Source organism: Rhinolophus hipposideros, assembly GCF_964194185.1.
Source record: "Rhinolophus hipposideros genome assembly, chromosome: 9".
NCBI lineage: Eukaryota > Metazoa > Chordata > Mammalia > Chiroptera > Rhinolophidae > Rhinolophus > Rhinolophus hipposideros.
The window spans coordinates 50,616,703-50,638,626 of NC_138055.1; the positions used below are offsets into that span (position 1 = coordinate 50,616,703).

At 52.1% G+C, this 21,924-nt stretch overlaps 3 protein-coding genes across 7 annotated transcripts in view; 1 reads left to right on the top strand and 2 right to left on the bottom strand.

The window, feature by feature from the left end:
- Nucleotides 1-482: 482 nt before the first annotated feature.
- DHH (desert hedgehog signaling molecule) lies at nt 483-5,253 on the bottom strand. The gene is made up of 3 exons (XM_081059256.1): nt 4,803-5,253; nt 1,795-2,056; nt 483-1,513 (listed from the first exon to the last, which is right to left on the bottom strand). The coding sequence occupies exons 1-3, from the start codon at nt 5,103-5,105 to the stop codon at nt 888-890; spliced, it is 1,191 nt and encodes a 396-aa protein (XP_080915382.1). The 5' UTR covers nt 5,106-5,253; the 3' UTR covers nt 483-887.
- A 1,466-nt stretch (nt 5,254-6,719) lies between these two features.
- On the bottom strand, nt 6,720-18,896 carry LMBR1L (limb development membrane protein 1 like). 5 transcript variants are annotated; one of them, XM_081058789.1, is made up of 18 exons: nt 18,486-18,854; nt 15,804-15,888; nt 15,335-15,388; nt 14,678-14,711; nt 13,516-13,655; nt 13,247-13,350; nt 12,574-12,700; nt 11,985-12,053; nt 11,778-11,842; nt 11,370-11,442; nt 11,211-11,294; nt 11,038-11,114; nt 10,130-10,207; nt 9,908-9,981; nt 9,603-9,693; nt 9,437-9,503; nt 7,864-8,025; nt 6,724-7,662 (listed from the first exon to the last, which is right to left on the bottom strand). In XM_081058789.1, exons 1-18 carry the CDS (start codon nt 18,555-18,557, stop codon nt 7,595-7,597), a joined length of 1,524 nt encoding a protein of 507 aa, XP_080914915.1. In that variant the 5' UTR covers nt 18,558-18,854; the 3' UTR covers nt 6,724-7,594. The 5 variants fall into 5 exon arrangements, with proteins under 5 accessions (XP_080914916.1, XP_080914915.1, XP_080914918.1 ...); XM_081058792.1 differs by having other exon boundaries at nt 14,832-15,388; nt 18,486-18,735; XM_081058790.1 differs by lacking the exon at nt 15,335-15,388 and having other exon boundaries at nt 6,720-7,662; nt 18,486-18,896.
- Nucleotides 18,897-19,069: 173 nt separating this feature from the next.
- The window catches only part of TUBA1C (tubulin alpha 1c), a 121,047-nt gene continuing 118,192 nt past the window's right edge, over nt 19,070-21,924 (top strand). The window contains exons 1-2 of the mRNA XM_081058320.1: nt 19,070-19,207; nt 20,503-20,587. The gene's annotated coding sequence lies outside the window, so the exon portion shown is untranslated. The remainder of the gene's footprint in view (nt 19,208-20,502; nt 20,588-21,924) is intronic.

Genomic DNA, 21,924 nt, shown 5'->3' on the forward strand with positions numbered 1-21,924 from the left:
AGAAAAAAACCAAAACCAACCTCGGCCCCATCCAGATCCTGACATCAGTGTAGGATGGGGACTAGGCTGATTGATTGACTTGGGGGTGAGACCAGGACTGCAGGCTAACAATCGGGGGATAGAAATCTTGGAGTATTAGTACCCACAATGGCCTGAGCCTGGGAAAGGACGAGCTTGTGCCCTCTCGCTCCTTGGACAACCCCAGCGCCCACAACAGCCGGTATGCAAGCAACCGTAGGGGCAGAACGCTGCCCTCTCTAGGTGGGAAAAGGGACCAGCAGCCTAGAAAAGGGCACGACTTTTTTTGGAGTCTTACTGATCGATTGGGACGCCTCCTCTGAGGGGAGAAAACAAGGGGGGGGGCGGAGATCTGCTGGGGATGGAGGGAGGAGTGGGGTGTAAGGGATTCACTCAGATTGTGCCCCTTTCTCTCCACTCTGGAGGTGAATCACCCTCAAAATAGAAATATTTTCCAGTAAGCTCCCAGAAGCCTTCCCTTTATTAACCCACCTGTAGGAAAATGTCAGGCGTCAAATGGGCTGGCTGTGCCAGACCGTGTTAACACCGTGCCCCAGCCCTTCATCTTGCCAAGCTGGGCAAGCAGATCATTATATTACGATTTATAAATAGAAAATAAAATAAAATAATCGGGTGGGGCTGAAGCACTGGGGAAGAAGAGGTGAAACAGTCCTCCTCAAGGAGTACCCATTATTAACCCCACCTACCCAGGACCCGGGACCACCTCCTCGAAGTTGGAGATTGCCCCTAAACCTGGCAGTCCCGCCTTCATTTTTCTCCCTGTCCCTCCCTCCCACCCAGTCAGCATGGTCTGCTGCCCACATCCCCAGATCTCGGCCCGCGCCTGGAGACTGCTATGCCCGGAGCGCTCAGCCCAGCAGCTCCTCTGCCAAGCGATAGAGGAACCGGGAGTACCAATGCATGCCGGTCGGTTGGACGGCCCCGCCCGGCAGCAGCGCCCCCAGCGCGTGCAGCAGGCGCAAAGGAGCAAAGGCGCGGTGCGCCCACTGGTGACTCTCCAAAACCGCGTAGCACGAGGCCAGGACGTCGTTGACCAGCAGGGTCCCGTGCGCCGTGAGCGGCGCGAACACGCCCACGGCTTCCTCCCGCGCCACGCGGGCCACGCGCGCCGGCCTCAGCGCGTCCCCGCCGGGCGCCAGCACCGAGTCCCCCGCGCGCAGCCGGCGCGCGAACACCGGTGCGAAGTCCCCTGGCGCCGGCGCTGGCCCTCGAGCAGCGAACACCAGGTGCCAGGGCGTGAGCAACAGCTTGCGCGGGGGGCGCTCGGTCTCCACAGCCACGAAGGAAGCCCGGCGCTGCAAGTCCCGGTCCAGGAAGAGCAGCACGGGCGTGGGCACCACCCGGCCTGTAGCGTCTGCCGCCAGCACCCAGTCCCCGCCATGCAGTTCTCGCAGCCCTTTCCGCTCGCCGCTCCGTAGGCGCACAGTGGCATTTCCCGGAAAGCAGCCGCCTGCCCTGACCGCCAGTGAGTTATCTGCAGGGAACAAGCATAGAGAGGACTGGATGAAGACCCGCGGTTCCAGAATATTAGAACAGATTCTTAAAGACGTGGGTCAAGCCCCGCGCAGACCTCACCAGTCACGGGACAACTGCAATTTCCCACAGATCTGGCTCCAACCTGGGCCGAAATAGACGGGTTGTTTACAACACCAACGCCCACGTTGGTCTCCCCTAGAGTCGCAACAGGGCTGTGCAGCCTCAGTTTCCCTGAGAGAGCCCCTTTGGGCAGACCTCACCACCCACCCCCTACTGTACCGGCTTTGACCGACACGTGGACGTGGTTGCGGGACTCGTAGTAGACCCAGTCGAAGCCGGCTTCCACTGCCAGGCGTGCCAGCAACCCATACTTATTGCGGTCGCGGTCGGACGTCGTGATGTCCAAAGCACGGCCTTCGTAGTGCAGTGAGTCCTCAGCATGGTGGCCGTCCTCGTCCCAGCCCTCGGTCACCCGTAGGCGCACTCCAGGCCACATGTTCATCACAGCAATGGCCAGCGCGTTCACCCGCTCCTTACAACGCTGGCGAGGAATAAAGAAGTCAGTCTCCTCACTACCACTATTACCAGCATGGGGGCAAAAAGGGACTTGGACCGGAGGGTCGATTTTTCTGTTTTCCCGTCCCCATTCCACTGGCTCCTGGCTTTTTGACTGTCCTGGGGAAGTGAGAATCAGCATAGGTGTAGTCGCCAATCTGCATTTCTTTTCCAGAGCATCGTTGGAGAATTGTGGGTGTACCTCTGAGGTTGAGAGGGGGCACCTATACCTAGCTCTTTCCCCATTTTACATGCCCGTCCCTCACCCCTACTCGTTCTGGGACCTCAGGTCAACCTGGGAGTGGGCAAGCGTTGAGATGGCTGGTGGAAGCTTGGTCAGGGAGGGGTTGAGCAGCCTGGCTCCCCGAGAGGAGCCCCTATTTGAGCCTGGCCCCCGCCCCAAGCCTCGGCTGCCCTCCCTCCGCCTGATTCATCTTTTGTTTCGTTGCCTTCCCTGGCACCGGGCACTGCTTCCTTCCTTCCTTCCTTCCTTCCTTCCTTCCTCCTCCTCCTCCTTTCAGCCCCTAGCATTAACCCCTTCATGGTGCGAGTGCCCCCCACAGAGGTGACCAAGAGGAGGCGTGCGGGATCAAGGCTGCTGGAAAAAGGGTTGGGGTGGCGGGGGCTGCGCGAAGTACAATGGCCATTCTCCGGGATGACTTAACCGAGCGAGAATCCCGGGCCGAGGCCGGGGACGCGCCGGGAGAAGCGGACTCAGCAGCTCCATCCACAAAGGCGCTTTTCAGCCACCCGGGCGCTGGGAGAGGAAAGGGCAGAAAGCCGCGCCCCCCATCCCTGCTCTGGCCTGCCGGTCCCCTCCCCCAGCTCGTCCATCCCTCCCAGTTCCAGCGCAGGCTCTGCCAACGGCGAGAGCCCCCATCTCTCCATCTCTAGTCCAGATGCAGCCCAGAAAGGCGTGGGAGTAACACCTGAGAATAACGGGAGCTGCCCTTGCGCGGATCTGGGGGGCCCCCTGCAGGGTGGGAGTGGAGAGGAGGAAAAGCAGCAGCGGCTGGAAGCCTGCACCCGGGGGAGTGAGACCACGGTTATCTCTGCCGCTCCAGTCTGGGAGCCGGAGACCTTGGCGCGCACCATAGCACGGGCAAATCGGGAGGAGGCGCAGAGGGGACAGTTTCCTTTTCTTCCCCTTCTCCGACCTCTCACCTCGGATTTGGTTTTCTCCTAATTTCCAGAGAGACACTTTCCCCCTGCCCTTCTTCCCGAGTCTTCTACATCTCCGCAGGATTAGAGAGAAGGGAAGGGTGGTAACTCCTTCCAACTTTTTGTCGTTTTGTCCTCATAGGAGGCCTTGAGGCCTTGACCTGCGGGGGCAGCAGCCTAGTACAGAGCCAATTCAATGGAGGCCTTTTGCAGCCCGGGTGTGGGAGATAAGCAGGACCGAGGAGGGCCCCAGGCCTGTCAGAGACCCTCCTGGGCCTGTCCCTTGTTCTGCCCCCTCTGCTATAGGTGGCAGCCCAAGGAAAGGACCATAATAGCCCACGACCAACGGGGGAAGGAGTGTCCCCTTCCCAATCCCTGGATAGGAGGAAGGCTTCAGGGAAGGAACAAGAAGGCTTTCTCCACTGGACAGGTTTTCCTAACAAAGTAACCTGGAAAACTATGGCAATTAATCAGAGGAAATCCGTACCCCTCCCTCTCCCTCCACCACCCCATTCTATACACAATTAGGTGGTGTAATGGAAAGTGTATAGGACTTAGAATCAGAAGTTCTGAATTCTAGTCCCAGCCATGCCACTAATTAGTTTTAAGATTTGATTAAATCACTTTTCCTCCTGGGGCCCGGTTCTCACTGTAAAATGGGGGGTGGGGTGGGGTTGAAGAATGTGGCCTCCGTTTCCTTTCGATTTTCACATTTGAGATCACTGACCAGAGGTGGTCCTTCTCATCCAAGGCGCTACTCACCTCACCCTCGCTTCGTTAGGTTTTGGTCTGCAGCAGATGCTCAATACATGGCAGCTGAATTTATTTTACACTTGATCTTAGCCAAAAGGCCGAGAAGCCATAGCTGAATTTATTTTCATTCTTTAATTCCAAGGAAAGCCCCTGAGCTAAACTGAGCTTGATGGATGCAGTAACCTTTTGGTTCTCAGGTGGGTCTGTCTCTTCTCAATAAGGACTGCTTTTCACTCCCCAAAATAGTCATTTAGACTCTAGAGTAGCCTTGCTCTGGCTCTAGGATGCCTCCTCCATGCCAGAGACAATCCTTGTCCAGCCCCTCCTCAGGTAGATGGCCTGATGACCTGACCCTTGGCCACCCTTTCCCAGCCCCCTTCAGTTTCTGGCTCACGGAGCTTTTCCACAATCAGGTCAGGAGCCAGGCTAAGGGCAGAGCTTTCTGTCTGCTGCTTCGCCAGCTCCTGGCCCCCAGCTCACCCCAGCCCTTCCTGCCTGGCTCGGTAGCTGACCCCCGGTCCACGCCTCAGCCATTTCCCGTCTCGCCTGCCGCCATCCCCCTTTCCCCGCCCTCGCTGTCTCTCCCAGCTCCACTCTCACTAGTCCCTCCTCCCCCTCCGCATCCCAGCCTCTCCCTGTTCGGATCCCTCCTGATCACTCAGTTGTCAGCAGAAGGGTGTGTGTGTGTTTGGAGGAGAGGGTAAGGTCTTTGAGATCAAGGTCTCTATAGATGAAGCCCAGCTCACCCTCTGGGGCTGCCCTAGGAAAGCAGAGAAGTTGGCAGTGCCCTGGCGCAGGTGGGTAGAGGCCCTCCTTACCTCAGTCATCAGGCGGTCTGCGCCACTGTTTTCCTCATCCTTGAAGATGATGTCGGGGTTGTAGTTGGGCACCAGGTCCCTGAAGCGCTCTGAGCCCCTCGCCACCCTCCCTTCCGCCGGCCCACTGGCGCCCAGGGTACGTTCCGGCACGCTGGGCACAAATTGCTTGTAGAGCAGCGGCACAAGCTGCTTGCGCACGTAGCGGCGCCGGCCAACCGGCCCCCGGCCCGGGCCGCAGCTCTGGGCAGGCAACGCCAAAAGTACCAAGCAGCACAGGGGCACCAGACTGGCCGGCAGCGCCATGGATGCAGCGGACTCGGGCCAAAAGGGAACGTTCTTGTCCTCACCAGCTCACCCGTCAGTTGGGCATTTCACCAGAGAGCGCAGCAGGCAGAGCTAGAGCTGCCCCAGAGTGCCCTAGAGCTCTTGTGGCTCTGCGCACCTGGTTATCGCTAGCTCTGCCTACATGCCCTCGGGGGGTCTGGAACCTGCTACTGACGGGCCATCATAGCAGGGAAGGGGGGTCGTGGGTGAGTGCCAGCCCAGCCTGGCTCTGCCGCCAGGCTCCGGCGCTGCCACTACGCTGGGGCTCCGCCTTAAGTGGCCCCTGGCCCCGCCCCCCCGCCCTTCACCCAGGACCGGCCCGCCCCCTCCCACCAGGGCGGGGGCTCTAGCCGGTCACCGCCGGTCCAGTTCGTGACTGAAGTGTGTCCCATCCTGGAAAACGGGCAGTCACCTGCCTAGGAAAATCTAGTAGCTTTACAGTTGTCAGTTGCCTGAAGAAGCATCCTTCTACCTCAAAGTCTAAGGTTGGCACCAAACTACCCTCCTCCGACACTTGAATTGGACCTTTGCTCTCTCAAAGCCTACCCTGGCAGGCCATGTCCTCTGCTACCATCCAGGAAGTATGGGTTCCCGCTTCTGCCCAAGGCCAGCCAAGCTCTTTGTGCATATAACCAGTCTCCCTTCTCCGTGGCCCTCCCCAAACCTCCACCATTTCCATCTCATCAGCAGTAACCAGGACTGGAAAGGGTGCATACCAGGAGACTATTTTCCCTAGTAGCTTTGCAGCCTTCTACTGGGAGCTTCCCCCAGAATCAGGAACTGAGCTTTGTAGTTTGTCAGGTTTAGGACTTCAAAATTTGACCTCTCTTTTGTCCTTGCTAGACACCCAATGGCTGTTTCTTTTCAAAAGAGTAACTTGTCAATTGGAAGTTGCTGGAGGGCAGTGGGTGCTTAAGTCTCTAACAAGCTAATGATAGTTTCCTTTCACCTCTCTACCCTTCACCCTCTCTGGACCCACTTGGAGCTGTTTCTAGCCACTCAGATCTCATCTCAGAGGCTTTGAGCCTGGGACACTTTACCCACCAATCTACGACTGTTTAGAAATCACTTTCTCTAAGAAGCCATCTCTAATGTCCTGATGCTGCCCACCTCTATTTCCTTGAGAACCAGTAATTAACTGCCATCCATTGTGGTACAGTATTAAAATTCCTGTCACCCTTACTAGACAAAGCAATTCTTAAGCACAAACTTGTTTATCGCGTTCCCGTGGCTTGGCCTGTAGCAGGGTGCTCAGCAAGTATTCGTGGCACCCACTTTTTTTTTTTGTATTACACATTCACCTCTCAGCTCCACGGCTAGCATGCACAGCTCCTTTGTGTACAGTAGAAGAAAAAAAAACCAAGAACTCCTTCTTCAAGACACTTGACTGCTATTCAAGAAAATAGCCACTACAGATAAGACTATGAAATGAATGGTGGTCCTAGAAGTTGTGTAATGCACAAGCTGCATAACCCTGAGCAGAAACTTTGCCCCTAACCCCAACATAGCAAGGGGCTTACATAGTATTCAAGGCACTGATAGCCTCTGGAAAGGTGGAGTTAGCTTCTTCTCTGAGGTAGATCACAAACCCTTGTCAGTCAGCTACTTTTTTTATTCCACATCCAAGTCAAGTCAGGGAGGACAGGGCTGAGGACGTGTGTACAGGGGGAGATTATCCTACTCCTACACCCATGCCCACCGACCCCCAGTAATCAAGGCACCAAAATGAGGCCATGGGTATAAGGAAGAGTCAGGGAACCAGCCAGCTTTAGGCAAGGCTCAGGGAGAGGAGCTTCCCACTGCCTAACTGTATGGCTTAACACCAGACCAAAGTCCCCAAAGGTCACTAACAAGGAGAATGGAGGGGAAGGAAAAGGATGGTGGGCAGGACCACTTTGTTTCTCTCAGTTGGTAGACTCAAAACTGGTGGGAGAAAAGCTGTTCAAACAGACATAGAGACAGGCCCTTTAAAAAACCAAAGGAAACCTTGGGATCAACTTTATTGCTGATGGTTGTGGCCTTTTCCTCCCCATGCCCTTGTCCAGGATAGCACAGTGCTTAGGTTCTTCTGGGCCAGAGGCAGAGACAATCTGCCTCCCAAGTCTGCCCCTTTTCAGTCCCTCCCCTGCCCCCACCCCACCCTATTGCACATCAAATCATGTAAACATGGCTACGGGCATGGCCCAGAACAGCAGTGAGGCAGATTGATGTGTAAACGGATTTGGGACCAGGAGGCAGACCCAGTCACCCAGTCCCACTCCATGCTGAGTCCCATTGTTGAATCTGGAAAAGCAGGGGGGCCTGGTCCCAAACTCTGGCTCAGATTATGCAACAGTGCAGATGGCTCAGCTCCCCTCTGCCACCGACCCGCTCAGGTCCGAAGGTCCATCACCCTATCCAGGTGGTCCTGCAGGCCTGAGCAGCAGATAGCTGTGTCCAGTTTTCTCCCTTCCACCCCCAACTGGAGGTCACTGGTGCTGGGTCTTCCTAGATGCCCGGGGGAAACCGGAGACAGGCAATGGCAGTCTGTCTAGCCCTGGAGAAGAAGGGAGGTGAACAGTCAAAAGTAGGGCATAGGTCCAGCCCTCTGGGATAAGACAAGGCCACAGAATGGGAGGAGGAGGGAGGTTACAAACAAAGCAGAGAGCATGCCATCTCTCCTGCTGAGATGACCACTGCTCCAGAGGGCTCCACCTCACAACCACCCCACCAGCCTGCACCCCCCACTCCCTCTCACCAAAGGCCCGGATCAGCTCTGCCCGCACAGCTGCAGTGAAGGTCTTCACCAGACAGAGAGTGGTGAGGCCTGTGAAGGCTGCATTGTAGAGGAACACGATGTAGAAATTGCCCAGCCAGTTGAAGCGTCCAAAATCACCCAGCAGGTCAAAGCGAGTGAGCCCTGAAGTACAAAGGCCAGGAAGTGAGGTGGGCTCCCCAGCCCATCCCAGGCTCAGCACCCAGCTTTCTGCTGCCTCCTGGTGGCCATATCTCAACACTGCAATTGATAGGTTGGCCTCTCCTACCGTGTTTCCCCGGAAAATAACCCTTAGCACGATTTTTCAGGATGACATCCCCTGAACATAAATCCAAATGCGTCTTTTGGAGCAAAAATTAACATAAGACCCGGTGTCTTATTTTCGGGGAAACACGGTATGCTTCAATTATTCCCACCTCCCAAACTCAGGGGCAGGCAGGGCTGTTCAAGGGTGTCAGCAGCTAGGCTTGCTCCAACTTCCCTTCCAGAGTTTGGCATCTTCTCCTCCAGTGGGGTTCCCTCTGGCTCCAGGGGAGTTCCCTGGGCCTGCCATTTGTCGCTGGGTCAGGAACCTACAAACTGGTCACCAAGTATTATTTTAGTAGACGGAGCCTTATGGAGGCTAAGAGCTCTGATTCTGATCAGGCTGCTTTGGTTCACATCCAAACTCCACCCTAATGAACTGTGATCTGGGGCAAATTCCTTAAACATCTATGCCTCAGCTTCTTCAACTATAGAGAAAATAATGGGACTGTGAGAATTAAATGAGACAGCACACATAAAGTACCATATGTGCCAGGAACTCTTCTAACACATACTGAGCCCTTAATAATATCATCACAAATCAAAAATTTGGGGCCCTCTCCTCCTTGAAAACATATTCCTATAGGCATACAACCTACAGGGACTAACTGGTGGACCTGCAAGCCTAGTTTCCTTTGAAATCCTCATGGTATAAGTACAAATGGTATAGGGGAGAGAGTATTAACTTAAGGACCAAATAGAACTGATTTAAACACTAAATCATTTATGATATATGGGTGATGACGTGTGGAGGGGGGATTCCCCATGCAATTCCCACACTACCTTGGGGTGAACTAGTTACTTTTGAACATTTTTACCAGGTAATTCTAGATCACAGCTCTAAAGATAGGAGATGCCTCAGTGTGTGGAAAAAGTACTCAGCTGAGGTTTAGAGGTTTAGGAGACAGCCTCAAACTAGCTGTATAACTGGGTAAATCAATTAGTTTCTGTTTCTCATTTTTAAAATGAGAATGTTTATTAGATAATCCAGTCCAAAGGAAGATTTGGGGGAAACTGGTGCCTTTCCACCAAATGGAAGTAAATGGGGGAGACTGTGGGATGTAGCAAATGGAGAAAGGATGAACTTTGAAGCAATACAACGCTGAAGTTCAGCATAGGCATTTTACAGAGAAACTGAGGAGGGATAATAACTCCTCATAGGTTTGTCACAAAAATTAGAGAAAGCCTGTATGCAAAGTGCCTGCTTAGCATCAGTGCATACTTAGTCCCTTTACCTCTTTTTGCTACTTACCCAGAGTTCGAGAGAAGACAGGAAGTGCTGAGCTTAGGACTAGAAGACAGACACAGTTCCCAATTATCTGGGTGGGAATAAAGAAAGGGGAGGTAAGGTAGCAGATCTGCCAGCACCTAGTCCCCTGCATGCCCCCAGGAGGCTTCCTCTATTCCTGCCCAGCTACCTGCGTCATGGCTGTATCATGCCATCTGGGCCGCAGGCCCCGGAAGAGTGGAGAGCTGTAGAATCCCACGACTGAGGACACCATCAGGTAACTGCCACTGAGGTTAGGGAAGAACTGGCAGGCTCCCGAGGATTAATGCCTCATCTCAAAGGGAATGGACCCCTCTCCCCCAGTGGAATGGACCCACCAATACCAGGATGGTAAAGACTTGCCCCCTTCCCATCACTCCCACCACAGTTCTGCCCAGAGTCCCAGAGGAGATAGGTTCAATGGACAGGGGTAATGGTGGGTTTCCAGAAGGATACAAGATGAGTACAACTTGAATGACGGCACCAAAGGAGCCCAGCTTGGAGAAGGAGACCTGGCCCAGGGAGGCACCCTAAGAGAGGGAGCAGTGTCACTGCAGAGCACTCCCCAGCATCAGTACCACCCAGCACCCAGACTTCCCTCGGCCTCAGCTTCGGTCCCCTGACCCCAGCCGTTCCTAGGCCCTCCCCGAAAGATATGGTGGGAGGGCAGCCCCGTACCTGCATGCCCCGGGGCATGGCAGCCTCATCGATGAGCAGCTCCAGGATGTGGATGGCCACAATGAGCACAGCTAGGCCCTGTGGGAGGCAAGGTCACACATTCCATCCTGGCCCAAGCCCACAGCTGTATCCAGAGTTGAATGTTAAGAGCAGACACTCTGGGCTCAAACAAACTCTTATAAAAATTAAAAAAAAAAAAAAAGAGCAGATATGCTGGTCCAACATTTTCAGTTTCCAATTAGCAGTGTGGGACCTCCTCAAGGTTGGTGCTAGCAACAGAACAACTTCGAAGGTATTATAAGATACACCTTCTCCAGGTGGAAGGATTGCAAAAAGCCCAAATAGAAAAATGGATCTTGGGGTGGCCAGATGGCTTAGTTCGAGCCATCTCAGTTAGAGCCCGAGCTCTCAACAGCAAGGTTGCCGGTTCAATGCCCGCATGGGATGGTGGGCTGTGCCCCCCGCAACAAAAGATTGAAAATGGCGACTGGACTTGGAGCTGAGCTGCGCCCTCCACAACTAGACTGAAGGACAACGACTTGGAGCTGATGGGCCCTGGAGAAACACACTGTTCCCCAATAAAAAAATTTAAAAAAAGAAAAAAGAATAATGGATCTCTTCCTCCAGAATGATAAGATTTATTCTCAAGTCTAGGTTTTGGCAAGTGGAGGGAAAGACTGTATTTCAACCCTTATTTTCACGCCAGAGCAAACCTTCGTTAACTACTCAGTGGCCTTGGGCAAACTCCTTCTCTGTTTCTTCATCTACAAAGTGGGAATTGATGTGCTCAGCACAGGCACTCAATATGAGGCAACTATTATTGAGGATAACTAGGTCCCTGCATCCCCTCCGTCTTCCCTGAGAAGGCCTATAGTACTCAGGGCCCCCACCAAAGCTGGTATACCCACCGTCAGTACCAGCAAGCACAGCATGGCCAGGGGGTAGCCCAGGTTCCGCTGCCAGGCTGAAGCCTTCCGCCGCTTCTCTGTGGAGGAATGGGAAGCTGTTAGCAAGAGTCTGGAATGAGGGGCTACTCTCCTTGGGGAAATGCAGGTATCTCAATCCCTATCAAGCCACATACCCAGCAGCACCCTCTGTGTCTGCAGAGTCAGGACCTGTCTGTGCAGCAGCTCCATGTCCAAAGGCAGCCAGCAAGAGGTGGGATCTGAGGGCAGAGAGGAAGGTGCTGCCGCTGCCCAAGTCCCGCCCACCATCCCAGCTGGGAAGAATTTCAACTCACTACAAATCCTGCGGGTCAAAGCTGCTTCCTCAAAAGCTGAGCAGTACAGCTGCTCCTCCAGGTCTTCCAGCAGCTAGGAGCAGGGGAAAGGGAGGGACTTACGTTTACAGGCTCCCAGATCCCAATGGCCCTAAGAACACCGCATTCATCCCAGGGCTTCAGGGTCCCATTCCTTCCCCTACCCCTGTGGCCAGCAACTTTATCCATCCCTCCCAACTGCCTTGTGCTCTGTATGTCTGGTAGCAAGGTCCAGATGATGGGATGAAGGACAGATACAGGAACCAACAAAGGCTGTGGCCCTCTGCAAGGTGTGCCCTACACAACCATAGGTAGGGTTGCTTCGTCATTTGGCCCCAGCTTTGCAGGAAGCTCACCCCACAGCATCAAAAGAGAAGGAGCACTACATACCCGGGGCTTGACGAGCAGCTTCCCAGTGACCGAGAACATGCGGGCGAGACCCAGTGGGGTACACACTGTGGGGACAGAATCCAGTCACCTGTTAGGCCCTTCTCTTTTCTCTCCACCACTTCTCCTACTCACTCCCTCCATTCCTTCTCCTTCTACCCTGGTGGCTCTGGCCCAAGGACCTTACCCTTCCAGACCCTTACCACTTACCCAGGAGCAGCAGGACCCCAAGGAAGGAGATGCATGAGTAGAGGTAGGGAAGGTAATACTCCCAGAAGTCTAAGGGTAAAAAAAGATAAAGGCAGCCCGTCACTTTCCTGCTTAATGGAGCTGATAGGCCTCGGAAACTAGGCAAGGATACAACATAAAAGCCTACAGGGGTCAGGCAAATAATGCAATTCAGGAACGCTGGCCCATGCCAGCAGAAGAGGGAGTAGCAGGGCCACACTGGGGATCCTAAGCCTTACCTAAAGGGCACAACTGCCATTCGGCTCTAGTCACCAGGGACTAGTGTAGCCAGATCCTCAACCTTGTCAAGCAAAGCCAGAGATCTGGATATTAACGTGAAACCTCCCAATGTTAACATGTCAACAACTGACTCATATTTTTTGAAATCATTGCATGGGCCCTGCAGAACATTTCTACAGGTTGGATTTGGGCTGAAGTCCATCACTTGGAAACGTCAGTCTAATGGAGGTGATCCCAACCTCAGAAGAATACAATTGTTCCCAGCAAGGGACCATCAGCCAACCGAAGAGCCACTCAGCATGGAGAGTAGGAAGGAAGCTGGTCCTCTCACCATAGAGTGACTCCCTGCTGGCCTTGTTGTTGTCCACGATGGCTGACGCCACCCACACCATCCCCAGGACCAACAGAGTGAGGAGCATCAACATTACCACCGTCTCGTAGACCCGGCCCAGGACACCCTGCGGGAGAAGGCAATGGGTGAGCGGGTGGTCAACAGCAGGCCAGCGTGGGGAAGGAAGGAAACATGGGAGATGGCAGCCTGGCCGAGGCGACTGGATTTGGGAGCTAGGGAGGGTGTTTACCTCTTATTCTGTTAAACCACTCTGTCCTCCTACCCCACAATCTGGGGCCGTTCCCTCTCCTAGATATACGTGATTTGTATCTTCCCCCAAACCCCAGATCTGGTCTGCATCACACAAGCTCTTTGCCCTCTGGTTTCCTGTTCAGTTTGCCCAGTAGGAAGGACCAGCAGCTCCTCTGATGGGCGGCTCCAGCTCCCCAGCTTCAACTATCAGTACGTTCCAGAAGCTGTTTCTTCCCTCTGCTTCCACAGGTCTAGGGGTGGTAATGACTTCCTGCTGTCACTAGCACCTCAAACTTTTTGTTGGTCCCCTCAACTCTGACTAAACCTCTGCAAATATTCTCTTCACTAAAATCTCTTCACTGGAATCATCTGAGTGGAATTCGATTTCCCATCTAGATTGATTGATGTATCCCCCACTCACCTTTCTGGAGCCAGCAAAGCCCTCAGACTCAGTGAAGAAGTATGCAAAGGGCATGAGGAAGATAAGGGACAGGTTGGAGAAGAGAAAAACGAGGTTCCAGAGGCCTAGAGCAAAAAAGGAAAGGTAGAGGTGGTCAGGAAAGGGAGAGTCCAACCCACTTGGGGAGCTGGGGATAGGGTGATTATGACTGATGAGCCCCAGGCTGTGTGTGTCTGCCTGACCCCATCTGTTCCCTGTCATTACCCAAGCTGCATGCAGGAGCCACGCACCATGGATGAGGGAGCCGTTGAGCCACTGGATGTAGTAGTTCCGAGGCAGTGAGAGTAGCACCTCATTGCTGATGATGGAGAACGGCAGGAGCAGGACAGCACCCAGGGCAACCGCCAGGGTAAAGGTGCAGAGCTCGAGCCTGGGCAGAGAAGGGGTAGTGCCCTTGCTTAGCTCAGACACTCACTTCCCTGGGCCCAAGAAGCCCCATTCGCACCTGTGGTTTCTCCTGGAACAGCTGCAGCGGTGACAGACCTAGGTAAGGAGCCGTCCACTGCCCTTCCCTCCCCCCCCACCCTAGCCCTTACCTCCAGGGAAGCCTTGGCACATAGGATAGGCACAACTCAGGCATTCATGGGAATCTGGTCACCTGCCATGTCACTTGCCCAGACTGTCCCCAGGAATGTGATCCTCCCACACATGCCTGGAGGTGCATCGGGCATGATGCCAAGCCAAGGGGCCTGGCTTCTTCTCTGCTCAGAGATGTGGATTTCTGAGCTTGCCTTCTTCAGCCCAAATAAGAGCAGAGTCACCCCAGATGGCTATGCCCTGCACGAAGGCACTATAGCAAAGGGGGGAAATGGGACGGAAACCCAGCTTTATAGAGAAGGCCTACGTCCTGGGCTGCAATGGCTGAAAAGAAGGGACATTTTTATCTGCTTGGTCCATCAAGAGGGGAGGGTTGCTTTCTTGTAATCTGTTGACCCAGAAGGGTCATCTCTATATTTTTCTCTATACTTGTTAGTGAATAACAGCAACCTGGAATAAGGGCCATCCTCTTGGAAACAAGCATCCCTTCCTTCAGGAATTCCATCTTCCCTATCCCCTGCTGTTTCCATCAGCCTGCATCCCACCCTCATCCCTTCCCAATGACTACTGGGAGGTGAAGCCAAGCTGGAGCTATTTCTGGTGACTCAGGCCCCAGCTGACAGTTCCTGGCCATGAGGATCCCAGAAACTCCTGGCCTAACCAGAGAGACAGGAAGAACAGCTTTTCCAAGCGTCCCCAGGGTGGGGTAAAGCTGGAAGAAGCCAGAAATGGGGTGGAAGCAGAAACTTTCTCTTTACTTTGTGACACCCCACTTCCTGCCCTCCCCAGCTCCAGGGCCTCACTAGATCTCAGCTTCTAAAGGCTACTGGTGCCCGGTGCTCAGGTGACACTTACGCAATCTTGTTGACTGCGGCATCTTCATCGTCCACTACAAGAGACAGAGGCGTGGGGAAAAGACAGGACATCAGTGGGCAGCTCTGGGAACCCCTGTGTTGCAATGTGCCCTCCTGCCTCCTCCCTGCCCCCTGAAAGAAGGGCCTGTACCCACAGAGGCAGAGCTGGACAGGAGGCTCCGGAAGAGCTCATGCTATGAGCTGCACGGCATACTCATATTCTCTGGCCACGGTGGCAGCTTAAAGATTAGTGGTCCCCGGAGAAGAAAGCACAGGCCAGAAGCTCCCTCCCTTCCCTCCCTTCCCACAGTCTCTCCTATCACAGGTTCCTCTTTGTAAGCTCTGCGAGGTTGGTTACATCAGTGGCTGGGTACAATGAAAGGGAAATGTGGAGTGTGGGGGGAGGAGGGGAGATTCACAGAGAAAGTTTCCAGGAGAATTACACTGAGGAGTAGTTGTCTTCTTGGGTGGGGGTTTATGAAGCCATCTAGACCGGAGGAAAGGCTAGGGCCAGAACAGGATGATCTGGACAGGCGGGGGATAGGAACTGGGGCAAGCGTGTCCCCCCGACCCCCTGCCAGTTACACAATGCCTTCAGGAAGGAAAGCTCCAATCTGAGCACATTTAGGCTCTCAATAAAGATTAATGCCACCATCACCAGGTTCTGGGGCCCCAGCGGTCAGGGAGGTCTCTGGTCCTGGGTGTGGAAGCACTAGGAGAGATGACAGAGTTTGTGCCCATGATTACATTCGCCCTGTAGTTGCCCACTTTAGATTCACAGAGGGCTTTCACATTAACCATCTTATTTGGTCCACACAATAACAATGGACTGGGTAGAGAGTGTTGTTAGGCCCATTTTGTAGAGGATGAAACTGAGGGTCAGAAAAGTTACAGGACTTGCCTACCAGCATGACTGGTTGTAGACACTTCTATCTAGACTTTCCACTATACCACTCTGTCCCAGTCTGTGCGGGTCAGGAGGCAGAAGAGGCAGGAGAGGTAAAGGCTCCAGAACAGCCACCTTTCCTTTCCCAGCAGACACCATACGCCCAATTCTTCTGAGGCTGACCCCATGGCAACGGGAACACTGGCAGAGGGCAGGCAGAAGGAAGGAAAGTCCCAGGTACCTGTGGTGAACTCAGCAGGCTTCTTGAAGTGGGTCAGGGCGATATGGCAGAGGATGTAGAGTGTCGCAAACAGAAGTGTTGAGATCTGTGGCAGAGCATGAGATGGGATGAGAAGCTCTAATCCCCAGCACATTCCATAGCCCCAACGGCCTCTCTGCTTGTTTTGTGTGTGTGTGTCTGTGTTTTAACTAAATTTATTGGAGTGACAATGGTTAGTAAAATCACATAAGTTTCAAGTGGCCTCTGTTAATTTAATCGGGTCACTTCCCCCAAAACAAGACTCCATACTTCTAGGGGTTCCATCTTTCTCTCTGGTACTTCCTTCTAGTCAGGACCTCGGGGGCCTCTAAGAAGCACCAGAACATGGAACAGGGGCTGTTCCATGTACCAGGGGAAATGGTACCAGGTCCAGCCCTACGAGGGATTTTCTGGAAGAAAATGGCTTCAGCCATACCCTATCAGGGACGCTGATAGGTTGGTAAATGGGCAGAGAAAAGTAGAGATGCGTGTGTACACACACCTGAAACGGGCCATAGAACCAGACAGAATTTACTCCTAGCACATCACTGGGAAGGGAAGCAAGTTTGAGGGGAAGAAGAAGATTCTGCATTGTCCTGGCATTCTACTCCCTCTCCCTCCACCCACATTGCCACCTTGACCCAAGCTCCAGGAGATAATAAGTAGGAATCATGTTTCTAGATCAAGTTTGAACTTCTACTCTGTGTTTATTCAGAGGCCCTGAAAGATCAGGTCTGCTGTGGGCCTCATTTAATCCTCTGTCCCTAAGAGTAGGCCTAAGCTGGGGCCCAACATCTACAAAGTTTCTATAGGCAGCATCAGCCCCTTTGAAACTTATCAATCCCTGGTCCCTTCTTCGGGTAACTTCTAACTCCAGGACCAGGCCTCTCAGGGCCTGTCCCATGCCCCTAGGTGACTAGACCTCCAATTGACAGTTAAAGCAAGACTTGGCCAGGTTACTCTGAACATGCAGGCATCCCTACCCTACTCCAAGCAAGCTGCTATTGCTCAGGGGAGGAGACACTGCTCAACTTGGCTCCACAATCAGGGAGTCTTGAGAAGAGACATTATTGCATTTGAAGTAAGCCAAGAAGGCAGGATCAGTCTCGTGGGCCCTCCAATCCCCAAGAAGAGCTAACCCTACAGGAAATCTGCATACAACTACCTATATAAAGAGGGAAGAAGTTATAGAGACCCTAAGAGAGCCATAGGTCTAGGACAAAGTTGTACTTTTTGACATTAGAGAAGCGGAGTAGAATGAGCCACTCAGATTGTAACTGCAGGATTTTTACAGCCTACTGTTCTGCCCTGTGCTTGCGTAATAGCCAGGAAGGTGGGAGGGCTCAAAAGGTCAGGCTGGAGTTCCACGCAGATCCAGCAGAAGCTGGGTCATTCTCTAACGCAAGGGATGGGAGCCAGGTGAAGGAGGTACCAGAAGCCTTCAGGCTGCCCTTGGCCAGCACTGATGTCCCCAGCTAATGGGACTAAAGGAAGGGGGGGAAACCCAGGAGATTGCTTCTTTGTCCAAGGCCTCACCCCTCCCTGTTCTCTAGGAATGTGGGCCTCTGGCCCTACACTGTCGTCTCAAGGCCTGGGCGAGCCTCCACTATACGTCCAACTCTGCCATGTGAGACTACCCATTAAGGGACACACAAGGAAGGCTTCCGGAAAGCAGAGATGGCATTCCACACGTGGACTGATAATACTCCCTACTTTTCAGTCCTCACACATAAGGGCAGACCTAGTTAAATCATGGCTTACTTTACCCCTTCTCCAATCTGAGGCTGCCCAGGGCAGACTAGAGTCCAGCCTGAGAAAACTGACGGATGACCCTATTCACTAACACTTTTATGCTTCCAAACCTCTTTTCCTTTCCATTTAGTATATGGGGTTGAGAGCTACCCTGAGGCGCTCCAAGGAAGACAGAAGAGAAAGGAGAGAGATGAGAGTTCAAAGCAGGCCTGAAGATCCAACTTCCTAAGCGCCACTGGGAGCCCCCAGCCCAGAAGTGAAGAGTCTATTGCTGTGGCAGGTCCAGCTGTTCTAGGGGGCAGTGAGGGGGCAAGGAAGGCAGCCAGGTGCCCTCTGCATCACTTGGGGGAACCACTCGCAGGGGACATCCCTGAACAGGAACTTCGGCATGCAGGGTTTCTAGTAACAAACAACAATGGGGCGGGGGGAGGGAGAAAAGGGGAAACCTTAGTTGTTCATCTCTACGTAGTAGACTCCACCCCAGCAAGAGTCCGATCTTCCAAAGTGGGAGACCCACCATAGTCCCCTGTTCGACTCCCCTTTAATAAACATCAGTTGGGTTGGGGGAGTAAATTCAAATCAAACCCATGCTTCTCTGACTAGCCGACTAACATGGGCAGACTCACCAGAGCCTGGCACACAGGACTCACGCCCAGAACACCGGTGGGGGTGGAGGGACGTGTAGAGGGGAGGAACGGAAACCAACCGGCTTTGTTTATCCCGCAGTCAGCCAGCTGACGCACGGGTCCTTGGTTCGGGCCGGGCCCCTGGTCGCTCACCCCTGGTCCAGACAGGGTATAACGGCGCTCTAAGCCCAGAGGGTCGTTCTCCGACCCGAACTTCTCCCTCCCCCGCGACACCTGTGCTTCAGCCCCCTGTGGTCCTCCCCTTCCAGCCCGGTCCCGCACTCACAATGCACTCGCGGACCCTCTCGTGGAATAGCTGCTCTCGCACGGATAGCACTTCGTAGTCAGCTGCTTCCATACTCTGCTCAGCATGACTGGGGCGGGGGTGTCTCCGGGCCCGGGGAGGACAAGCGGGGATGAAGCCGCCGCCGCCAAGCACCCGGACCCAGCCGAGGAGCCAGCCTTTCTTCGCAGCCTGCGACGGAAACTCCGGGTAATCCGAGGTTCAGATTCAGTTGTGCGGTCGCCCCGCCCTTAAAGGGGCAGGCACCAGCGCGCCTCGCTTTAAAGGGTCCCTGCCCCGCTCTGCTCCCTCCCCTTTAAGGTCGGCCCACGGTCACGTTTCAACGCAAACACCCGCCACCCGGCTCGCGGAGAGGAAGCGTAGGTCCTGGTTCTATTTTACAGGAGACCGAGTGACGACACAAGGGATGGGCGGGTTCCATTCAGTGAGCGGAACTCATTGGCTCCTAGAGAGCTGCCGCTCATCGCTAGAGGGACGCTGATAGGCTTGCCCTGTGGAAGAAGGCGGGACTTTTGAGACCAATCGGTGCTCGTTCTAAAACTAACCAACTGTCTCTCTCGCCTCCCACTGATAAGTAAGGATTCTTGCATTTTAATAGCGACCGAAATTTTAGTTTGGTCGTGTTTAGATGAACTGTTTGGAGCATGTCAGGATGTGAGAGCTCCATGGGGATTCTGAAAGGTACCGCTGCCCAGGAACCCGAGGTCGGTTCTTCTGCAAGTGTGTTTATGTTTGAGTGAGGGCTCCTTCACCGCCAGTAGTTTTCACTCAGTCACTTTTGTGGATGGCCAAATGTGTGCTAGAGCAAATACTAAAGAAAACTGAATAGAGAATAGAGAACTACAGAATAGAGTAGAGAATAGAGAACTACAGAAATAGAAATTCTGAAACTTTGTGAGGAAATGCCCACAGGGGATCATTGCTGAGTGGGGCTGAATCAAACATTAGCTGACCTATGTGCCACTCATTGTATAGACTTTATCTCATTTTAATATCATGACAACGTTAAGAGGAACGTGTTGTGACTAGCATTTTAGAGATTAAAAAAAGGTGAGAGGTTGTCAGGTGCACAAGGTCACAAAATCAAGAAATGCAAGTTACCTTCCTGTGACCTTGGTAGAAGTACTGTTTGAAAAGTCACACCTCCGTGGAGTTGAATCCGTCCTCTAAATTGAAAAGAGCAGTGCAGAGAAACTCAAAGAAAGGTCTGAGTTTTGCAAAAGCCCCCACTGAAGAACCAATTCTAAAGGCCTTAGACTGCATCCAGTTACTATCTGAGCAAGAGTCAGAGGCCAGAATTAACAACTGAATTCTGTACTCTTGTAACTCCTTGGGGCAAGTTATTTATATCTCTTTATGTTTCCCCAGTGGTTTGCAATAGAACCTTGGGAAATCAAAAGTGTGTATTTGTATAACTACATATATACATACCTGTCCTTGGTGATAGTAAGATAATGAGGTAACCTAAAAAGCTGATTTCCCACTTAGCAACCAAGCTTTAAGTAAACAACTCCAACAGGGACAGTGGGTAGACACAGTTACAAGGAGATGACAGCTTCCTGTGGTCTTGGCTGTGCTACAAGGAAAGGAGAGGACGGAGAGGTGGCTTGGGTCTATTGAATGTGTTGTAAGAATAAACAGGAATGGATCACGGCCCTGCCCTGGAAGAACTTACAGGTTGTCAGGGAGAGGCGGCCTTAGTGCTTAACACTTCTCAGATCTTAATTTCAAGCCCTTGTGCTTTAATGATCTTATTGGAACGCAAATCAGATCTTATCCCTCTCAACACCCTTCGAAAGCGATCCCTATGCACTTAAAAATTCACCTGCCTTAAAGTAAGCCTACAAGGCTTTCAGAAGTTGCAAAATGGTGGACTTCGGGCTACATTAGGCATGCTATGTTTTGTTTGGCTCACAGTGTTTTTAACAAATTTGAACAAACATTTAAAAATCAGGAGATGACACCTGAAAAATTCAGATTTCTGTCTCTTAAATGGAAGATCTGGCTGAGCTGGGCAAAAAGGACCTATGGCTCTGTAGATGAAGCAGGATGTGCTACACTCTTCCACAGCCCTCATCATTCAGGTAAGCACATACATCTCACCAGTTTTTCCTTCTATATTGCTAGCCTACCTGTGCATTTGAGTTTGTGACCTGTGAGCTATCACCTCTCTACTGCTTCAGCCAGGCACCTTCTTCACCCTGGCCTTTGGTCAGTTCCTGATGGACCCTGCCAAGCTCTTTTCTTTCTTAGAACTCTGCATTTGCTGTTTCCTCTACCTGGAAGAGCTCTCCCCTTCCCTTCCTCCTTCCCAACTCACTTTTGGCTAGCTCCTGTTTCCTTCAAATGTGAGCTTAAATGTAATCTGTTTAGAGCAAATCTTCCCCCAACTACCTTATCTAAAGCAACCTATTTTTGTCATATTATTTAGTACAACTTGCCTTAATTTGTTTGCATTTATTTGTCTACTAAAGGAAAAGAATCATATTTGTCTGTATAGAACATCCAAACCTGTAGAGAATTTTTATGAGTTTATTTGAACCAAAACTGATGACAGTTTCAGTTTCTTTTATGTGTTTGGAATTAAGGAGGGAACGTAAGGAAGATCACATGAGGGTGGGAGAAAGCAAGGCAGGAAAACAGATTTTAGGTGGTTGATAAGATTATGTGCTTTTTTCAGGATGGTTAAATTTATTTCAAAGGTGTATTAACCTGGATGCATGGAAACAACGGGCAGGGCTTGCTTAAGGCTAAGATAAACCTTTCACTAAAAAAGTATATACCTGGGGCAGAACTACCCACTATGACCTGCCCATTTAGGAACTTATCAGATCACCCTGTGAGGATACTTTTTGTAGAACCCCATTTTCATCCACATCTTGAACATGGTTATTTCCTTAGTCCTAAACCTGGTGCCTAACACATGTAGGTACTCAAATATTTACAAATGTAGTGAGAAAAGATGACAGGCATTAATAATCAGGAGAGCTGGATTCTGGTTCTAGAATTGTCATCCTGGGCTACACTTGATCTCATTTGCAAAACTAGAAGACCCTTCATATTGCTTCCAAATCTATGAATCTAATGTTCATGGTCCTTTGCAGTTCACAAAACACTGTGACATTATTCGAGTCACAGACTCTTACATCTGATTCTTACAACAACTGCTTAACATAGATTCTGCTTAGAGACTTAGCATCATCCAGAATGTACCAATGAGTACAAATGAAGTAAACTTTAAAAGGTAAAATATCTATAAACAAATGAACTTGGAACTGCATAATAGTGTAAGACAAGTTCAAGCTCAGAACAGAGAGAAAGCATCTAGAAGAGTTCTTAGGGAAAGGAGTTTTGAGCTCAGCAGCAATCTGATTTATTTTCTCACAAGTCCTTGTGCCCTTGTTTACAAATTCATTGAAAG

What these genes read in the sequence shown, in the direction of transcription:
- LMBR1L (XM_081058788.1), bottom strand. Translation starts at nt 18,557, where the DNA reads ATGGAAGCAGCTGACTACGAAGTGCTATCCGTGCGAGAGCAGCTATTC. An exon ending in GCTTTGCTGGCTCCAGAAAG is followed by an intron (nt 12,701 to 13,246) that starts GTGAGTGGGGGA and finishes CTTCTCCCGCAG; the next exon opens with GGTGTCCTGGGCCGGGTCTA. An exon ending in ATTCAAGTTGTACTCATCTT is followed by an intron (nt 9,694 to 9,907) that starts GTATCCTTCTGG and finishes CCTCAGTGGCAG; the next exon opens with TTACCTGATGGTGTCCTCAG.
- DHH (XM_081059256.1), bottom strand. Translation starts at nt 5,105, where the DNA reads ATGGCGCTGCCGGCCAGTCTGGTGCCCCTGTGCTGCTTGGTACTTTTG. An exon ending in CAGACCGCCTGATGACTGAG is followed by an intron (nt 2,057 to 4,802) that starts GTAAGGAGGGCC and finishes ATTCCTCGCCAG; the next exon opens with CGTTGTAAGGAGCGGGTGAA. An exon ending in CCACGTGTCGGTCAAAGCCG is followed by an intron (nt 1,514 to 1,794) that starts GTACAGTAGGGG and finishes TGTTCCCTGCAG; the next exon opens with ATAACTCACTGGCGGTCAGG.